Source organism: Pseudogymnoascus verrucosus (assembly GCF_001662655.1).
Source record: "Pseudogymnoascus verrucosus strain UAMH 10579 unplaced genomic scaffold scaffold_18, whole genome shotgun sequence".
Taxonomy (NCBI): Eukaryota; Fungi; Ascomycota; class Leotiomycetes; order Thelebolales; family Thelebolaceae; genus Pseudogymnoascus; species Pseudogymnoascus verrucosus.
Window position 1 is genome coordinate 305,914 of NW_017263669.1, and position 19,955 is coordinate 325,868.

At 52.4% G+C, this 19,955-nt stretch overlaps 8 protein-coding genes across 8 annotated transcripts; 4 read left to right on the forward strand and 4 right to left on the reverse strand.

Moving 5' to 3' along the window:
* Positions 1-56: 56 nt before the first annotated feature.
* Positions 57-1,348, reverse strand: VE01_04704 (uncharacterized protein). Its single transcript, XM_018274173.2, has 3 exons — positions 999-1,348; positions 427-950; positions 57-379 (listed from the first exon to the last, which is right to left on the reverse strand). Exons 1-3 carry the CDS (start codon positions 1,089-1,091, stop codon positions 304-306), a joined length of 693 nt encoding a protein of 230 aa, XP_018130918.1. The 5' UTR covers positions 1,092-1,348; the 3' UTR covers positions 57-303.
* Positions 1,263-3,332, forward strand: RO4 (Actin-like protein). Its single transcript, XM_018274174.2, has 4 exons — positions 1,263-1,906; positions 1,960-2,415; positions 2,482-2,796; positions 2,854-3,332. Exons 1-4 carry the CDS (start codon positions 1,598-1,600, stop codon positions 2,914-2,916), a joined length of 1,143 nt encoding a protein of 380 aa, XP_018130919.1. The 5' UTR covers positions 1,263-1,597; the 3' UTR covers positions 2,917-3,332.
* A 579-nt stretch (positions 3,333-3,911) lies between these two features.
* Positions 3,912-4,486, reverse strand: VE01_04706 (uncharacterized protein; the record flags this gene model as incomplete). The annotated part of the gene is made up of 5 exons (XM_018274175.1): positions 3,912-3,950; positions 4,002-4,152; positions 4,209-4,264; positions 4,340-4,354; positions 4,406-4,486. The coding sequence occupies 5 exons, from the start codon at positions 4,484-4,486 to the stop codon at positions 3,912-3,914; spliced, it is 342 nt and encodes a 113-aa protein (XP_018130916.1).
* A 2,368-nt stretch (positions 4,487-6,854) lies between these two features.
* On the forward strand, positions 6,855-8,064 carry VE01_04707 (uncharacterized protein). The gene has a single exon (XM_018274176.2). The coding sequence runs from the start codon at positions 7,136-7,138 to the stop codon at positions 7,580-7,582; it is 447 nt and encodes a 148-aa protein (XP_018130917.1). The 5' UTR covers positions 6,855-7,135; the 3' UTR covers positions 7,583-8,064.
* On the reverse strand, positions 8,055-8,548 carry VE01_04708 (uncharacterized protein; the record flags this gene model as incomplete). Its single annotated transcript, XM_018274177.2, has 2 exons — positions 8,116-8,548; positions 8,055-8,058 (listed from the first exon to the last, which is right to left on the reverse strand). The coding sequence occupies exons 1-2, from the start codon at positions 8,313-8,315 to the stop codon at positions 8,055-8,057; spliced, it is 204 nt and encodes a 67-aa protein (XP_018130924.1). The 5' UTR covers positions 8,316-8,548.
* A 6,563-nt stretch (positions 8,549-15,111) lies between these two features.
* VE01_04709 (uncharacterized protein) lies at positions 15,112-16,596 on the forward strand (the record flags this gene model as incomplete). Its single annotated transcript, XM_018274178.1, has 3 exons — positions 15,112-15,207; positions 15,259-15,466; positions 15,734-16,596. The coding sequence occupies 3 exons, from the start codon at positions 15,112-15,114 to the stop codon at positions 16,594-16,596; spliced, it is 1,167 nt and encodes a 388-aa protein (XP_018130925.1).
* Positions 16,597-17,077: 481 nt separating this feature from the next.
* Positions 17,078-18,002, reverse strand: ALG13 (N-acetylglucosaminyldiphosphodolichol N-acetylglucosaminyltransferase catalytic subunit alg13; the record flags this gene model as incomplete). Its single annotated transcript, XM_018274179.2, has 2 exons — positions 17,473-18,002; positions 17,078-17,382 (listed from the first exon to the last, which is right to left on the reverse strand). The coding sequence occupies exons 1-2, from the start codon at positions 17,780-17,782 to the stop codon at positions 17,078-17,080; spliced, it is 615 nt and encodes a 204-aa protein (XP_018130987.1). The 5' UTR covers positions 17,783-18,002.
* A 282-nt stretch (positions 18,003-18,284) lies between these two features.
* On the forward strand, positions 18,285-19,696 carry RSM24 (37S ribosomal protein S24, mitochondrial). The gene is made up of 3 exons (XM_018274180.2): positions 18,285-18,868; positions 18,927-19,216; positions 19,279-19,696. The coding sequence occupies exons 1-3, from the start codon at positions 18,397-18,399 to the stop codon at positions 19,582-19,584; spliced, it is 1,068 nt and encodes a 355-aa protein (XP_018130986.1). The 5' UTR covers positions 18,285-18,396; the 3' UTR covers positions 19,585-19,696.
* The last annotated feature ends 259 nt before the right edge of the window (positions 19,697-19,955 follow it).

The following is a 19,955-nucleotide window of genomic DNA, read 5'->3' on the forward strand; positions in this document are numbered from 1 at the left end:
AACACAGACGTCATCCAACGCGAAATGTTACGGCTTACTCGGGATTTTATAATGGGGGTCTATATCAATATTGATAATTGCACAATAAGAGTTTCTTCGGGCTATTCTATCGTTGAGTTGACATCTTAATTTTTTTAGGCAGCTCGGCATTGTTCCACCGAATGGACTCCGAGACCGGCGCGTCCCCTGTCACTACGCACCACGCGCTTCAGACATGCGGATTGCATATCACATTACTCCGTATAGTATCCGGATTATACAGTATTGTACAAGAAATTGCTCCTCGCCGACTGTTACTCAGCGTCATCCCCGAAGCTTCTCTTCCTCCTTCCTCAGTCTCTGTACAACCTTCTCTCTGAGAAAGTCGCTCAGTCCCAATCTACAAATGTTAGCAAGCCCCCCCAGGACAAAAAGGATCAAACTCACATTCCCTCCCTCGTCACAATGCGATATGTCCCGCTCGGTTGGTAATTCCCCCCATCCAGCATATGCCCCTGCCCATCGACCTCCAGACTGCCAAAGATGTCCTCAGGCCACGCAATGCGTCCGTAATCAGGCGGATTCCTTGAGTCACTTAGGTGCACCCATCCTCCCCTTCCCCCACCACCAGCGCCGCCTTGTCCGCTTGCGCCCCCCGCTCCATCCCCTCTAGCTCCATGTGTTGCATCACCTCTTCTGTGTCTAGATTGGCCGCGGAATATAGTGCCTCCGCTGTTGAATTGAGAGGTGGCATTTACGGCGAAGGCTTGGGCCTGAGAGAGCACGCCTTCATCTTCGTGCGCATGCTCTTTCAGTACCTCTTGCAGAATGGTCTGGAAGCGTGGGTTTTCGGTGAACGAGTCGGGCGTTGGAGGGATAGCAGCAGTTGTACCAATCGCTAACCCAGGAGTCGGGGGATCCGACGGGAGAAGCGTGAGGTAGTGGGATGCGGAGTTCTTGGGGAAGGTATACTGGTATAGTTTAGTTTGGGTGTTTTATCCACGGGCGGGAAAACATACTATGTGGGAGTTATTGGGCAATGTTCCAATCATTCGCCTGAATGGCTTCGATACACAGCTTCGAGCTGCTACTTTTAATGGTGAAGCGAACATCTTGTTTGATTTGTGCTGTGAGGCTCTTGAGCTTGCTGTCACCGTATCTTCAGCGCTATCAGTGCAAACGGAGCAAACACCAATTAAGCTTTGACAGGGGTATTCCACGTGATTTGCTCCCACCTTCTTAGCTATTCTACGTCCTTACATTGCAGCCATTTCCTGAGCTTCATACTGTAAGTTAATTATATAGATAATATCAGGATTCGCATATGCCGCACTTACAACAATTGCACCTGTCAAGTCATCAAACGTTGAAAAGGGGAAGCTAGCTACCCCTGTCCCGCTCTTGGCACCGCGTCCCCAACTTCGCGTTTCCAGACCCTGGGGAAGAAGGCCAACGGACCCCGAACAACTCAAAAAATTCAAACAAACACCCAACTCTCATTCCTCACGACTACCCTCGGCGCCTCACACGTACATGCAGTCCTAGCTGACTTTGAACACACTCGCTGCGCCTCCCACCTCCCACCTCTCATCTCGGGCCAGGTTGCCATCCACACAAGATGGGGGACACCACCCTTCACAACGCGCCGATCGTGCTTGACAACGGTTCAGGCACCATCCGCGCGGGTTTCGCTGGCGAGGATCTCCCCAAATGTTTCTTCCCGTCTTTTGTCGGGAGGCCGAAGCACCTGCGCGTGCTGGCGGGCGCACTGGAGGGGGACGTGTTCATAGGGACGCGGGCACAGGAGCTGCGTGGGCTGCTGAAGATCCGGTATCCGCTGGAGCATGGCATCGTGACGGACTGGGATGACATGGTGAAGATCTGGGAATGGGTTTATGGGGACGGGCTAAAAACACTAAGTGAAGATGTGGGTGACTTGTGTTGGGGAAATGAGTGCATGGCGCTGACGAATAATTCTAGCATCCAGTGCTCCTGACAGAGCCACCGCTCAACCCTAGGAGTAACCGCGACACAGCCGCCCAGATCCTTTTCGAGACCTTCAATGTCCCCGCGCTACACACTTCGATCCAGGCGGTGCTCTCGTTGTACGCGTCTGGGCGCACGACGGGCATCGTGCTCGACTCCGGCGATGGGGTCTCCCACGCCGTACCTGTATACGAGGGGTTCGCCATGCCAAGCGCGATTCGACGTATCGATGTCGCGGGGCGCGATGTCACGGAACATATGCAGATGTTGCTAAGGAAGGGGGGGCATGTGTTCCACACCAGTGCCGAGAAGGAGGTTGTGCGGTTGATCAAGGAGAAGTTGAGCTATGTGTCGCTGGACCCCAAGGATGAGGAGAGGGGATGGGGTGTGAGGAAGACTACGGATAATATGATGGTCGACTACGTACTGCCGGATGGGAATAAGTTAAAGGTGCGCCTCAGTGACCCATTGTCCTAACTATTCGTTGGCATGCCCTGCTAACACAAACAAACACAGGTCGGAGCCGAGCGTTTCCGCGCCCCCGAAATCCTCTTCAACCCCGAGATCATTGGGCTCGAGTACCCTGGTGTGCACCAGATCGTCGTCGACTCCATAAACCGCACCGATCTCGACCTGCGCAAGTCGCTGTTCGGAAACATTGTGCTTTCGGGTGGCACTACGATGACCAAGGGCTTCGGTGACCGCCTACTTTTCGAGGTGCAGCGCCTCGCCGTCAAGGATATGCGGATCAAGATCTTCGCGCCGCCGGAGCGGAAGTACTCTACGTGGATTGGGGGCAGTATTTTGGCGGGGCTGAGCACGTTTAGGAAGGTATGTTGTTCTTGTTCTAGGTTGGGAATTGAGCGAAAGGTGGCTAACATGTGATAGATGTGGGTGAGCATTAACGACTGGCATGAGAATCCGGACATTATCCACACCAAGTTTGCGTAGATGAATGGATGGGCAGCCGATCGTCCAGCCAGTATCTAGGTGTATGGGAAAAAGAAGAGTGGCGCGCAAGCGGCTAAACGCGTATAATTTGTCTTTTGCGATGTCCCGACGTGTTAACCAACCTACTAGCATGCGTGGCTACTTGTGCGGCAGCTACTCGACTACCGGGACGAAGGAAGAGGGGTAGGGATTGGGTTTATGTGTAGTATATTAAACGGCATGTAAGGGCGTAAGTTAGAGCGGGCCTGTCGCCACCTTTGGCGGAGAGAAATGGAGAGAAAGGCAAGATGTAGTAGTGAGGAATGTACATGATACCCAGTTAACCAAGAGAAACTTACTCGAACGATCTCTGTTTCTCGCAAGCCGTGAGCTTCAGACTTCAGGGTGACACAAGTACAGGCGTCCCAATAATATAGAACCTGTCCCAAAGACCTTCTCACACAGCTGCCGACGCATGTCTTTTTACTCTACAGCCCAAACTTCAGTGTCTTTCAGCTCGCACTTCGCACAACTCATTCCGTACGAAGTTACCTAATCACAGACCCCAGCAACAAACGAAAAATACACACAACCCACCCCTCACGAAGCGCAAACCAAACCACGCTACCATCGGCCTAACCCGTCCCCGAAGCCCCGTCATGTTTAAGCTTGTCTCCACTAGCGGTCCCCGCATTCTTGGATAAACATGCACGCCCCACACTCCTCTCCCTCCAAATGCAAGGATATAGACACACGAGGCAAGAGAAAGGCCGAGGGGGGTGGTAGATTGGTGGTCGATATGAGAACTTATCCAATGGGTGTCCCACAACAGACTACTGGCAGATCTGCTTACTCCCTCTCGGGACGACTAAGGATCCGACTATGCTCCAACAAGGAGCGTCTAAAGCGTGAGATCGACGACACATATAGATCAGAGCTGGATCCAGCCATGCACTCCCCCCCATCCAAGCTACGAACCTGGCATGCGGGACAGGGGACGGGAAGAGGTTCACGCGCTACTTTAGCAGAGACACATTGATAGCAGCTTGGGATTGCTTCATTCGTTAGCTACGTCTCGCCCCCAAAAGCCACAGCCGCCAACGAACCCCGCGCTCGCTCCTTACTTCCTCCTCTCCTCCGACACACAGCTCCCTTTCTCCGATTTGGCAGCGAGAGGCCGCCCACAGGAGGGATGTGGAGTTAGCCGTAGTGGCAGTGGCAGTCACAGTAACAGTGGTTGTATGCGTCACAGAGACACTGGCGGGGTTAGCTATGCTTCGTTGGATCATTGTGGGAGGGGGTGGGGGACGAACCTTTGATGCAGCGCAGTTGAGGAAGGCGCTGCCGCCAGCGCAGTAATGGGGGCAGGCTGGGAGAGGGGTTAGATTGGTGGTGTTTGTGGTAGTGGGGACTACCTGGGGAGAAGGAGGTAAGTCTTACGGACGCATTCGCGTTTGCCCTGTAGAGTGTCAGTTAGAATGATTAGAGATTAGGGGACGGGACCACGAACAAGAACCTGCGAGCTCTCCACCTCAGTGGGTGCCGCGAGGGCAGTAGCTGTTACGAGTGCGAGGACGTAGAAGAGCTTCATGGTGTCGATATCTGTGTGTAAGTCTGTATAGTGATTCTCAGTGTTATCTCTCTTTCTCTCTCTCATACCAGTGCCTTCGGCGGTAGAGGCATCCTTTTATACACCATCACCTCCACCAAGATCAGGAGAATCCAAGCTACGTAAGCGGCAGATCTTCTCCCCGCATTACGGGATGAGATAGAGGAAACACAGGCCATTATCGGGCCTTTGACGGAGTGTGGGTGGGAGGCGCTGGGGGGTGACGAGGATAAATGGAAGAAGCTAGATATAGAGCTTGCCTGTGAGGGGTAGTGAAATGCGGGGGGGGTGGTTCGATGTGAACCCCCAGGGACTATCCAGAGAGCATAAGGAGTTGGAGTCGTCAGTCGGACTATGAGGCAGGCTGGTAGCTGGATGCCATGATTCGTGGGGCTTTTTTAGGTGCATAGAAGGACCGGTGATAAGACCGAGCGGCGAGTTCGAGACGGGATTGCCATGCAGTGATAGAAGCTCTGCGCACTATAACATATCAATGGGCCGAGTACTAAGGGTTGAGGGGAGTTTCTGCGTCGTATTCAAGAGGGCCAATGGCAGGAGGAGACGTTCCGCGGAGCTCTTGATATCAAACTATTAGACTGGAGGTGCATCATAAGAGCAAGCTTAGGGAGTCAATCTCCAAGAGTTCACAATGCCACTACCTTTGTCAAACAATGATCCTCCATATCTCCATATTCTCCCAATCAGATCCGCCGGCTTGCTAGCTAGCTAAACTACCCATACGAATTCGCGCTTAAGCGTATATAAAAGCTCCCCTCCATCCAAGCTCCCTGAGAGGTTATCGAGAATTTCATTCCGGTTACAGTGATATTATTTGGCCCTCCCTGTGTTTTAACGCCGTAGAAACTAATGGGTACCGACATGAGAAAATCGTGAGGACACCTTATTGAAGTTTTATAGTTAATAATTTAGGACCAAAATCGGCCACGGCGACATGAATGCCCACTGTCTTCATCACAACCAACAGTTCTCATTCCAACTTCTAAGTTGTAGATATAGAAAGAACGATTACCAAGCAACCTCAGTCGTAGCTTCCCTGGATGTTTGAATCCTTATATATGGAAGGAACGATTACCAAGCAACCACAGTCGTAGCTTCCCTGGAACTTTGAATCCCTATATATGGAAAGAACGATTACAAAGTAACCAGTCGCAGCTTCCCTAGAGCTTTCAGCCTCATATATGGAAGGGACGGTTGCTGAGCAGACAGTCGCAGCTTCCCTGTAGCTTTCGGGTTTTATATATGGAAAGAACGATTACCAAGCAAGCTGTCGCACCTTCCTCAGAACTTTCAAACCATATGTACGGAAAGAACGACTACCAAGCAAAGGCTCAATCGTAGCTTCCTTGGGGATTTTCAGCCCTATATATGGAAAGAACGATTACAAAGCAAGCGATCGCAGCTTCCTTAGCGCTTTGAAATCTCATAGATGGAAAGAACCATTGCCAAGCAATGCACCCGTCGCAGCTTCCTTGGAGCATAGCTTCCAATTCAGTAGATTCACAAACCCATCACTTTTGGTGATATGATGCTTAGAACACAAAAGACCTCTCGACCAAGCCACACATAGCTAGCCAATACTCGACTCGGTGAGAAGATAATTCGATTGCCAACAAGAGTATACTAACAAAAAAGGCTTGCTAGATCTCTGTAGAAGACGTCTATTGTCTTGAGAAAAGAAAGGGATACATCAATTCTCTTCTTTACGAACTACTTGCCGTCACTCTCTAGCCGCATTTGCAGCTCTCCCTTTTTATAAACAAGCATCTTCTCCAAATTGTTTTCATGAGAGGTCGTAAATCTAGACCGGAGGGTTTAAAACACGTAAGCGGTAAACACGACGATCGCTAGTCACGTGTTATGCAGCCGCGCGATTTTACAGAGATTTACAACGCATAACAAGGAACACGTGAACCTAGCCTAAAGCACGTGCGACCTCAAAATAGGTCTTTGTGCTGCCCTGTTGTTCCTTTTTCACTCCCCACAGTGACCATCCCAACTTTCCATCCAATCAGCGACCTCGCTGTCACGTAACAGAAACCCCGCTTCTCCTTGGCTGCACGGGCCATCTGGAAATCCAGACCCATCACGCTCCCAGATCGATAGGCTTGGCCTGCTCGGGTGGGACTAGGCCCTTCGCCAAGACTCGCTTATTACGAAATATGGTGCAGGGGAGACTGCGCGTGATGGCGTTAGTGGCGGGAAGGAGGGGCGCCAAGGAGGGGGAGGGGTCACTGTGCAAGGAAGGACAGGGGGCGTGGGGCGGGGAAGAGATTTTTGAGGTGCGTGACGCCAGTTGACGTGATGATGGGGCGGATGAGTGGAAATGGGGCAAAGAATGGAGAGGGATATATGACTGCGTGCCCCAAGAATATGGGGAAGGAAAAGCAAGAGCAATTATGGGGTTATAGCACGACGGGAATTGACTGTACGAACACACATACGATACCAGTCATTTATATCACTCATGAATCTGATACTCACGATACTGGAGAATAACCTCACATTTCCCACAAACGAACACCTATAGCTACAGCGCTAGTAACTACGAATAACCTCACAATCCCCACAAACAAACATATACCAACCTCCAAAACAACCGCAACCGCAAAAATGGCTTTCTCCATCGCCGAACCCGCACCCACCCCTCTCCCGAACCACTACACGCCCGCTGGCCGCGGCGGCGCAGGGAACATGTACAAACCCTCCTTCTCGCCACCTCTGACACGAAGCACCACCGCCTCCTCCAGCGGCTCCACGCTCTCCAAGTCCTCCTCGAGCTCCAGCACCTCGAGCCTCGGCAAGTCCTCCACCAGATCCAGCACCTCCTCGCAGCGCGTCTTCGCAGGCCGCGGCGGTGCAGGAAATGTTCGCCCACGGGCAGAGGAGGAGCCATTCAGCTTCGCAGAGGAAGTGCGGGAGCAGACTCGCAGAGAGGCGAGGGAGAAGACATGGGTTGTTGGACGCGGAGGAGCCGGAAACTATGCGAGTAAGGGAGACAGGGAGGGTGAGAAGAGAGGACTTCTGGGGAGGATCGGAGGGGTTCTGAGCAGAGCATAAACTGGATTGTGCACTGCTCGACGCACCACATCATACCACGCCCGGCACGAATACGTTATGTAGACGTTCGCCCGGAATCCACACACGAAGCAGAATCGAAGAAGACGGGAGAGAAGAGAAAGGAGCATTTCATACTGTCAATATACCCCACACCGGCTCATTCACGGAGTCTTGCGATGTTTTCACACACACAACGGCGCATATGGGGGAATAATGGGAAAGACGAGGAAAAAAGCAGGATTTTATTTTTATTTTAAGGCCAAGGGAACATCAAGGAGTCGAGGATAGCCAGGGGGAAAGGCACAATGCCAGCAGAGAGGATCAGAGAGGATAGCTTCATGAAGAAGAAGACACTAGGGCGGATAGCTTGTAATACAATCACCACTACCACTCCATTTCAGCTGTTCCATTTTTAAATCATCGCGTGCATTCAGTCCTAAAAGGAGTTATATTACATTCCACTTCGCCAGCCCTATCTCCCACCCCACCCTCCCATACCCCCAGGTCCAAAAGTCGGCCCCTGCCCACCATACCCCCACCCTCCGCCATTCATCCCCGTATAAGGCACTCCCGTGTTCCCGCCCATATTGGGAGACGCACCCGTGTATGGCGCTTGAGGGGGGTAGCCGCCGCCTCCGTTGCTGCTGCTGCCGGGGTAGCCGTATCCGGGATAGCCGCCGCCGGGGTATCCGCCGCAGTCGCCTCCGCCGCCGGGACAGCTGGGACAGGACATTTTTGTGGGTTGTTGGTGGTTTTAGTTGGTTGGTTGGTTGGTGGTGTGTTTTTAGTTTGAGTTTTGCGTCTGGGTTTGGTTTGAGGTTGTGTTGCAATTTGAGATGTGCGTGTGGAGATGTGTTTTGTAAATGGAGAAGAGAGAGGGAGGGGAGGCGTAGAGGAGGGGGTTATATGCACTTCTCAGCGTGGGAATGGGAGAATGCGCGAGTTGAGAGTCTTAATGGGGAATAAATCATATTTGCTGTATCTACCTTCTATTCAGTTAAGGTGGTGGAATCATCTTTGTTTTTCGGCTCGAAATGGCTTTCTGTTTCTGCCGCAAGTAGGATGGGATGAAGCGGATGCCTTTCAACAAAACCTGTAGCAGATGGAAAAAGGTTGGATCGAACCTTACGGTAAAGGAGTTAAGAAGTTGTCTCTCAATATTACTTGTAACTAATATTGTTTGAATTATACTCTTATACATAACAATTTAATAAGAATCTTATAATTTTTGGAATTAAAATTAGAATTGAATATATTGTATAACACCCTCTTTTCTTTAGATTTTTTGACGCCGTCAAATAGCTTCCACGCGTAGACAGAAAAAAACAAGCGATAGCAGTAATCGTATTCTAAGCCCCAACTTAACCAATAGGCATGTCTTGTATACCTCTGAACGAACTTCACGGACATCAGTGGACACGGTTTATTACCCGAAGTTCCTTTCAAAAAACGTCGTTAGACTTTCTCTTCTCTCCTCATGCAATGGAGCATCTCTAAGCAACGGGACCCGGAATTATGGAATCAGCAATTCGTATCTGTTCAGACGATGTTGGAAAGCTTGCTTAATAGAGCCCAGTGGGAACGGAACAGTCGTCCGCGTGGGATAATGGCCTTTGAGCACACGGCTCATCCACTTCAGATCGAACGGCGTATCCCCATCGCCCAGGTCTAACCAGCGCGTAATGACCACCGCTATACCCTTCGTGCTAAAGTCCTTGGTGTCGATCTGGAACTCGACAGGGCAGACGTGGCACTGGGATAACCCCTCACACACTATACAAACCAACTTATTGTCCGTGTTATTCAGAATATCTTGCAGGTGCCTTGTTCGACGGGCTACCTTATTCGCAACAAAGTCATGGAACATTGTTACATGGGGGTAGGCGATTAATTGTATGGAATCAGGAGGAGGAAGATCTCTGATCTTCCTATCTCGGTACAGAATCCAATTTTGATGGCGGAACAAGAGATGGCCGTTCGCAATCCGACAAATAGATACCTTTTGGTAGTTTACTCCAGGTAGATATGTCGTGTCCAGTCCAGAGAGCAAACACAGCAACTTGCTGCAATGGATACCCCGGCGATGAAGCACCATGACCGAGCGGAATGTGATGTCGTGGAACTGTTTGCCAAGATACAGGGACACGGCATTCTCTTCGTCGGTGACCATTGACGGTATCCTTGCGTCTCGAACGCGTATCATGTTCCGATGTCGTACCTCTAAACAGCGATGATGCAGCAAGCAGCATTCGCATTCGGGATCCAATAGCATGTCTAGAAGAGGAGTCTTATTGAACGCCTTACGACGCAGCGGATCGAGATGTTCGTTTCCAAGGATAAGACGGATTCCCCGGCAGCTTAGAGCGAATGAGGCAGCGGCCAATGGTGGGAGGAAATCAGCTATATATATCACGAGTTCGATGGGGAGCGTTTTAAATGGCCCGCGATCTTGGTTAACGCGTTGGAGTGAGAATTGAGAGTCGACGAGCGACGTAAGCGATGTACATGTTGCCATTTTCGACGACAGCCTCTAGTTTTGTCTGGACATAGATGGATCAACTTCAGAGACTGAGATTTTTTAATTGTTAACATGCCAAACTGTGGTGTTGTGCGCAGCGATGTTAGCTACCACGCCACTTACAGCGTGTCCTCAATACCAGGGGTCTGGCGTGAGTTATGAACCCATAGGTGTATGATGTAAAGTAGGGATCACAAGCAGGAGATAAGGAATGAACTGATGTTCAAGGGGGTGAAGGACTGGAAATTATTACAGCGACTTAAAATGATACCGAATAATACAGCTACCATAGACGAGATAAAAATCTACCTAGTAGGTAGGTAGCGACCACGTCAGACCACGCGCTGCTCGCCTGCGGAATTGTATGGAGTAAGTAGATAGAACAATAGGAAATAGAGAGAAAAATATAGGACTATACTTCTTAGGAACAGGAAAGGCAATAGAGATTCTATCTCGAATGAGCAAATAGACGGTAGAAAACACACATACCTACGAAAAAAGCCCAGAGCCTCCCACCCACGCGAACGCCCCTCTATGTGAAATAAACCAACTGCAGATTTTATCAAGCAAGCCGAGTCAGAGCCCGACATTAGACCGGGCAAGGCGAGAATACCCTCCTTCGTAAGCCTCACAACCAACACAGTCTAAGACTGTCACCTTCCCTCGTCCTCACCGCGACTAACCGATATGCATCGACGAGGCAAACGTATAGACACGCCGAAACCGGCGCATCCATACATCTCACCTCTAGTCTCTTAGCGTTTGTAAGCTTAGACTGCCCGAATTATGGCCCCCAGTGCCGCCCCCACCCCTTGATCTCGGCTGAAGACAGCAGTCTCGTGCACATCACGGCATCTGGCCCCCTATCCGCCCGTGGAGCAGGCTCTAGACCCGTTGCGCTCGGTATGCGCGGTTCCAGCTTCCTTCCTAGGGGTGACGGAACTGAAACCACTGTCATGGATATGACAAGTGCGTCGGTATCGACCAAACCCTCTCAGCTCTAGCTAGACCGCTGCGAGTGGTCCCTCCCTAGCTCCCTCTTTGGGATGTCTGACCTCGATTCCAGTCCCGGTCGCTGGCACCTCAATAATTCCAGACGAGACACCCAACAGCGTCAGGATATCCCATGATTCCTGAGAGACACTTCGGATGAGAGGGAACTCCTCCCCGTAGCCTTTCATGGCTAGCTGGGACGATCGGGAAAAAACTTCCATTCGTACGTCTACCCACTCGCCCACTCGCTCAGCCACCCGTTCTCTTCCTCCAACCCTCCAGCACCCAGGAAAGCACCCTGTCGTCACACTGAACTATCCAGCGCGGGCCCCTGCAGTATGCATGCATACCGTAGAGCAAAATAACTTCAGGCATCCGCGGCATCCGGGCCGCAGCTTCCCTCCCCCTCCCTATTTCCTTCTAAGACCATTGTTCGTTTCGCCGCCTCCCATGCCAGCACCCATCTCACCGTGTCTCTCACCTCAGCTCCCTCCTGTCGTTCCGCTCGTCCCGTGTCTTTAACCATCCGTCTCCCACTTGAAGCCTGTTGCCGTCGCCATCGTTGAGAGACAGCGACGCTCAGCTCAAGCTATCCAGACTCTCACCCACACCTCCTGGCCAAGCCACACACTTCCCCTCCCACCCGCAGCGTCTGAAACACTTTTACTTACCTAACCACCCAATCATGACGGACTGTAAAACGGGAAAGACACGCATACCTACCCGGCACCAACAGCTCAGCTCGACAGCTTTCTGTAGGATTGGCGCTCTCGTCGGGCCGGTCGATCATCGCCTCTGCCGAGCTAGGGCTGTTGAGGACGGTTGGTGGTACGAAATTCCTTTGCAATGGGTTGGTAATTGTTTGCTAGGTTAGATCGGTGGCCTTGGTGGTCCTGGTGGCCCCGGCCGTCTAGGACAGCCTAGGATGATCTAATATTGTTTGCTGGGTATGGGGCCTCCCTAACGGCTTTCGTCAGTGAGCGAACCTCGGTCTCCCTCCTCCTCCCGCAAGCACTCCCACCTTCCATATCAAACCTCACTACCTCAACAACGCACGCACCTCTCCGCCCGTAGCACCATGCAAGCCCCGCAACCTCCAACAGTTCGCCAGTCCTTGGCCAACCACCCCCCCGGGCCCGGGCCCGCGGCGGTACTCTCCGCCCCAATCCCAAGGAAGCGGTGAGACAGCACAGACATGCATCCAACGCAGCGTCGTGCCGTGCGTTGGACAGACCCGGGAAGTCGGGATTGAGGGGATTGTCTTGTTTCACGGGGAGATGGGAGGGTGATGTTGGTTGGCGCGTGAGTTGGGTGATTGGCTGCTTGGTGAGGTGGTGTGCGAGACAGGCGGGACGGATCTGATAAGTTCTGCTGGCAAGTGTGAAACTGGCTGGCGTAGACCAGCAGCTGCGCCTTGCCTCTCGCAATCTCGTCCGCAGCGTCTCGAACACGCCATCTGCGCTGCTGAGAACGCTGACCGACCACATGGGTCGGTCGGCCAGCGCCTCGAGCGGGTGTGCGCCGGGACGATGCTCGGTGTTCGGTGCTACTCTGTGAGAAAATGGTGGCATTGAGGGGTTGCACGGAGGGTCCCAGGTGTGTGGGTTAGGACGGGAAGTGTCTGTTTTGGGGATTGAGAAGAGCCGGGGTGGGATGTTTGCTTGGTCGTGGTCATAGTATTCTAGATATGGCCCATGCATGTACTGTACCAATCAATACTCGAGAACAGTACATATCAATAATACGTAGTAACATCGAAATTACCCGAAGATGCGGATGAGAGATGATGTGGTCAAAAAAACCGACCCAGACCACAGCACGGCCACCCAACCACCTGGATCCATCCCTGAATCCTTCCCTTTCCCATCTCCGCCGGTCCCAATCCGGTGGTCTGTACAGCGTCTTTCCGCCTAAAATTGCAGCGTTAAGTAGGCTAAAGTACGCTACGCATCCTTCATGCACAACACCAACAGAGGAAGGCGACGGGAAGCAAGGGAGCAAAGACAACGGACCACTAAAATGGTAGGTACTCGGCACTTACATATGCTCTTAGCGCATGATATTAGTTAGAGTATCCATACAGAGCAGAGCATTGTCCTGTACTGTGCTCTGTATGCTGCCTTGTACATGATCACGCACAGCTCAGCCTCTGCACTCGTCGCACAAGCTGGGTCTGTCTTACGTTGGAAGCGTACCATAGGAGTGGTTTTGGTCTCATGCTGATTTCCGGTCGCCTGTCTCCTGGGTCGGGGATCCGAGGGACGGGTAGAGAAGAGGACGGGGCGTGTGCTTTGTGTGCTAATGAGTGACGAGTACCGGGTGCTGGGATTTGCTTATGCCACTGTAGGGAGTGCGGAAGTAAGGGAGCTAAGTACGGTGGAGTAGGGAAGGTATGACGGGATGTTTAGGATTGGAATGGAGGTGGATGTCTGAGAACACTATATGGGGAGTACTTCGGGGGAATGTGTGAGATAGGGTCCCCCCTTTTCGATGCAGACCCTTTACTATAGAGTAGGTACAGCACATATTGCAGACCCTGAAGCTAATATGCAGCAACGATGCGCCGAGATGAGCTAACTACTGCAGTATTCTAAGCACGGCACTTGGTTTAGAAGGAGTGTCCGTTCCTTCTTCCTTCTACCCGTGCAAAGAGAGCTCTACGGTAACTACCTAAGGTTATATTCCTGCATCATCCGGAGACATCCGCAATCACCAAAAAGTGGTTTGTCTCAGACACAGTGTCTCATGCGCAGTTGTACTCCACCTAGCTCTATCTTGTACAGCACTGCTCACACGCCCCCAAGACATTAATCACAGTGCTACAGGACAGCTCAAGTGCCGTCCTATGTACGACCCTCCCGCTAAACCCTCTTTCTAAACCCTCTTACGAACCCTCACTCTACTCTGGACCCTTACAGTACTCTACTTACATGCCGTCGACATTACCAACGTTGCCAATGTTACAGTCTTCTATTACTCCACTATTCGCGACTGGAACCAACTACACAGCTTGTACTACTATTATACTCAAACTGTCCTCCCGTACGACCAACAAATACCTCAACCCACGCATCCGGTCACCCATCACCTCCACCCCCCTAACACCCCCCTAACATTCCAACCCGCCCGCACGGACAGCAATCCCGACACTGAGGAACGCGGAAGCGAGAACCGTCAACAGCACCCAGCAAGTACTTGTACTTGGTCAGTAGAGGACCCCTAAAGGTAATCCGTGCTCTACTAATAGTAATTTACTAATACTAAACTATATACACTCCCTAGGTATACTATACGCTCTCTATGTATATTGTAATGTTGCATGCAATACCACCATCCCCTTCCACTAACACCCTATCCAACAACGCCTCCTCCGATTCCTCCCCCCCCAACAATCCCCCTTCGCTTCCTTTCCCCCTCCTAAAGCAAAATAAAATATTACTTAGCGCTACAGTACGTATTGCCGTACTTCTATACTTCTGTACTTCCTAAATTCCAAGAGAATTTAGCACCCGCCAGTGGGGATTCCGTAGCTTCCCACCGACACGGCTCCTGGGTTCGTGGGGCTGGACGTGCCCGGTGGGGAACGGGTGGATGATGGGTGGGTTGTGCTCGGGGTGGGTGGGCTGCGTCGCTCGATGTATATATATGTATTGTGAGTGTGCGCCTCTCTTTTCCTTGTTCCATTTTCGCTCCCATTATTAGGGTTCTATTTCTCCGGGTTGATTAAGAGATTTGATATATACCAAACTGATTTGGAGGCGATATTCAACAGTTGGCTTCCGACCTTGCTTTCTCCCCTTCTTGCTTATTCTTTAACTCCTACTCTGACGAAAACGGAGGCGCCTCGACGGACCGAACGGCTTTGCGCTTAGTGCGTGCTTGGCTTGCTTCACTATCCCACTGGGTGCAAAGTTCTAAACTCGGACTCGACTGAGCCCTAAGAGATTCCGCCTCACCGACGTCTTCCTCGCCTCGCAACGCCACATCTGGGAGCCACACGCCTTCACCCCCTCTCACCATGCCCTCTCCCACCCCCTCGCCCCCCGGCTCACCCAGCCGCCTCGCGCCCCCTTCCCAACCCGACGAGGCGCGCTCTCAAATTGTCGAGGCCGACGTGAGCCCCCTCTACCCCTCACAGCAGCACCAATCCTAACTCGCGCCACAGTCGGCATCCAACCACAGCAGCACTGGGGAGAACTTGTACGTCGCCCCCCCGCGTGCAAGCCCCCCACGCTCTAGAGACGAAGATGAAGGAGAAGATGAAGCTAACGATGACCCCGTTCGCAGCGACATGTCGACGCGCTCAGTGACGACAAGTGTGTTTAACTTCCATAGGGAAAATGGGAGGACGTATCACGGGTATCGTGCTGGATGTGAGTGTTTAACTTTCTTTGGTGTGCCGTCTTTTCTTCACTGTGCTGGCTTGCAGTTTTGATTTCTGTTTGTGGTTTACAGCTTCGTTCATCTTGTCGGCCAGCTTCAGCAAGCTTGTTTTGGACACATCTCCTATTCTTCAACGGGCTTGTTTGAATAGATTTATATGTCTCAATACTCCCATTGCGTTCACCGCTCTCTCGTCCGAAATACTCTCTCATCATGTCCTCACCCCCTTAATCCAAACCTCCCACTAACACAACCAGCCTACCACTTCCCCAACGACGCCAACGAAGTCGACCGCCTTGAATACCAACACATCCTTGTTAACCACTGCCTGCAAAATAAACTCTTCTACGCCCCTATCCCTCCTCCCCCTTACCCCCTAGCCGTCCTCGACATCGGCACCGGCACCGGAAACTGGGCCATCGAAATGGGCGACCTCTACCCAGAAGGCATGATCGAAGCCACAGATCTGTCTCCCATCCAGCCCTCCGCCGTCCCCGCAAACGTGCAATTCATCATCGACGACGCCGAGCAGTCCGACTGGGCCATCCCCGAGAACCACTACGATTTCGTGCACACGCGCATCCTCGAGGGCTGCTTCTCCGACATGGGCGCCGTCATCGCTACCGCCTTCAAACACATCAAGCCCGGCGGCTTCCTCGAGTGCCAGGAGCTCAACCCCTTTCCCCATTGCGATGATGGCACCATGCCCGACGACTGGCCCTTCGCGAAGTACGTCGATAAGCTGCAGGAGGCCTCGCTGGAGGTCGGGCGCGAACTCGATGTTGCGCCGAAGCTGCGGGGATGGTTCGAGGCTGCGGGCTTCGTGGATGTACAGCAGCGGGTGTTCAAGGCGCCGCTGGGCCGCTGGCCGAAAGATCCGGCGATGAAGGACCTCGGGCACTGGTGGGCGGAGAATATGTCGGTAGGCCTGGCGGCGTTTAGTTTGGCGTATTTTAGTCGCGTGCTGGGGTGGAGCACGGACGAGATTGAGCTGTATCTCGTAGATGTGAGGAAAAGCTTGATGGATAGGGATGTTCATGCATATCATCGCATGTATGTGGTATGGGGACGCAAGCCAGAGGTCGGAGAAGTGGTGCCGGGGAAGGCGCCGGCGTCATGAGGTGGTGTCGATGAGCCTCGTGGAAGGGGGCGACTGTGTTGTTTCATGACTGATGATTTCGCTAGAGGATGGTAGGGTTGCATATAGGGCCGGTCAGCGCGCATTTGCTTTTGCTGTTAATCCCGCGGCGTTCTCTTTTGGTGGTAAACGGGGGGATGGCGGTGGTGGATCGGTGGACCAAAAAGGTGGGATGATAGAGGATAGGCTATATTCAATAATAATACTCTTACTCTGATTTTCGTTTCAAGCGTCTTACTGCTCGTCTAGCGAGCTGCTATTGAACGTTTCCTCCTCCATCTGCGATAATATTCTCGAATCGCTTCTTGGTGCCTCACGCAAGCAGCGTGCTGGTAGGACGCTGTCTCGGCGTTTCGCTTTGATAGATCCCCATCTTCGCGGCGCCATGGACAGACGCCATCACCTAAATATCGTGGCCCAGTATCTGAACCTACCACAGTATTCTTTCCTCGCCCGCAGTTCCTCAATCCAATACCCCTCTAACGTCCTCTTCTCTTCTCTTCTCGGGCTCATACCCCAGCTCAACCCCCACTACATCCATCACGTTCCCCCTACCACCTCCACCGCTCGTCTCACTCCACTCCTTCAACGTGCGCTCCTCGCTCTCCTTTAGCGCGGCGCTTAGGTCATCTAGGCGGCCGTGGACGGCATATCCTATCTTATCCAGCTCCTTCGCGAGCTCCAGCTGGTGGTTGTCGAGTAGTGCTGGATTGGGAACGAGGATAAGCGGAAGGGAGAGGCGAAGGGCATCGAGGGCTGTTCCTGCGCCTGGGGTTGTGTTAGCATGATTCTCCATCTCCACGCTGTTTATTCACACGGCCCGCAAGCAAACAACAAAGGAATGCAATGTAAACTAACCAGCATGAGAAACAATACACCCCCTCCTCCTCCCATCATTTTCGTTAGCTTTACACTCCCTCATCTCCTCCCCCAATCCTCCCCCTTGGAACCCAAACGCTCTAACACTCAGCCCTAGGTTTTCCAGCGTTGGAGCGAGCTTCGTAATCCATTCCTGTGCGGGGATTAGGTCCGCGCCGCATTGGAGGGTGAGATTCGTGTAGCCCTGTGATGAGAGGGTAGAGAGGAACGCGGGGGAGAGGGAGGCGGAGAGGAGGGTGGGGAAGGGAGCCGTAGCGCCCAGGGTTATGAGGCAGGTGCGGGGGGGCATGGGGGATGGTTGTGAAGGGAATAGTGTTGGTGGTGGTTTGCAGATGCCAGGTTGGTGATGTGGTGGTTGTTCGAGCACTTGGAGCTGCGAGGCGTCTGTGGGTGTTGAGGAGCCGTAAGTTGTGTGCTGGGAGCTGCCAGAGAGGTAGGGAAGGTAGTGAGTGATGCTTGGTCGAGGATGGGGCGGTCGGTCTGGGGTTGGCGATTCTGCCGGTTTTGGAGAAGCGGTGAGAATTGTTTGGGTATATGCTTGGAGTTGGATTGATATTGCTCGATTATGTGATAATGAGAGGGAAGGGAAGATAGCTATTAGATATAAATTTTAAATGGTCATTTTGCAAATTAAATAACATTAAAATTCGAATTAATTTTGGTAGGTCGTTCCCTCCCAAGGTTCTGCCCATCCGCTCTCCCAAATGGAATGATGCTTTTGTGCCTAATAATTCAGGCATACAGATATATCTCCATCGTCAAAAAGTTCCGCACCTCCTAGAGCTCAACGACCAAAAGCGGCAGCTGCGCCACGACATCCCCCTTTGCAGCGCGCTCCCGTCAATCGAGTGCTTTAGCACCCGCACAATCAATTCTACTCAATTGCAGGAACTACACGTCGCCATGTCGACAGCAGCATCTAGTCTGCGTCTCGCAGCCAGGAGGTACCAAAGCGGCCTCGCGAGCAAGCAATCTCCTCTCCTCCGAAGCTTCACCACCTCCTCCCCTCGTTTCGAGGAATCCACACCCAAAGGCCCCAAGGAGCCCGCCCCTGCCGCCTCCCTAAACCCCGAGGAAGCGCAATGGGCCCGCTTCGAGAGCACGATCGAGTCGATCCGACACGGCGAGCTAGCGAGTGCGTCAGCCCGCATCCTGAACAAGAATATGACCGACGCACAGAGGCGGCGGCGGCCGGCATCGGTGCCGCAGAAGAAGCAGAAGATGGGTCTCCTGAATATGGGCGAGAAGGACAGCGTTGAGGACCCGGAATTCGAGGAGGACGATGTCTCATCCTTGGCGCATGGGGATCTCGAGCAGCACCGCGAGTTCCGCAAGTATGCGCGGCTAATGGCGTGGGAGATGCCGCTACTGACGAGTATGTTTATTTTGTGCCTTGGGTGAAAGGGGATACGATATGCTAACACACGAAACAGAGATGGCGAAACCGTTTGTACCTCCGAACCAGAACCAAGTGCTACGCTTCAGGTACACGACATACATGGGTGAGGACCACCCCGCAGAGAAGAAGGTGGTGGTTGAGTTCTGCCCCGACGATATCCCGGGACTTGAGCCAGTACAGAAGGACAAGCTCAAGAAGCTAGTTGGCGTGCGTTTCAACCCGGAGACGCAGATCGTCAAGATGAGCAGCGAGATGTTCGAGTCGCAGGCACAGAACAAGCGCTACCTAGGCGACCTCGTGGATAGTCTCGTGCGTGAGGCCAAGGTATGTGTTCTCTTTAACAGCTATGAGCATTTTCATTGGGTTGGTTAACTAACATATTACAGGATCCCAAGGACACGTTTGAGGATGTCCCTCTCGATACGCGCCATCACACGTTCAAGACGAAGCCTAAGTTCCCGCGCGAGTGGCGCATTACCCCAGCGAGGCAAGCACAGCTTGACGCGGGCCGGGCGGAGGCACTGAAGCTTGATCAGGCGAGGGTGGAGAGCGGGTTGCTCGTTGATGGAGGAGCTTTTGTCAGGGAGGCGCATGCGCAGGCAGCGAAGTTGGCTGGGGCTGCGAAGCTCGCGGAGCCAGCTGTGATTGCGGGCAGGGGTAAGGCACCGAAGAAGGTGTCTGTGAGGCGGTAGAGAGTGTACGAATGTGGGATTAGGCTGCATTGTAAGATACTGTTGTATATGGACGTGGAATAGAATAGACGATGTATTTGTTTTATATTATCATATTTACACATATTTGGAGGCTATAGGAGCAGATCAGAGAAGTTTCTTCTTTGGTATAATTTTCACCACGGAGATACTGATTAAAGTGCCGACTCTAGACGTCTTTGAGGTCACAATTAAGCTTCTTGCTTCTCACTCTGGTTATGTCACGTGCACAGAATGGACGGCACTCGGGCGAATAGCAACGTCCGGCTCGGATTTTTTGACGTATTAGCGGTTAAATAGCACGTGACTTGCATGTGCCCATACCGGTTCTGGTTAGATCGTAATTCACATGC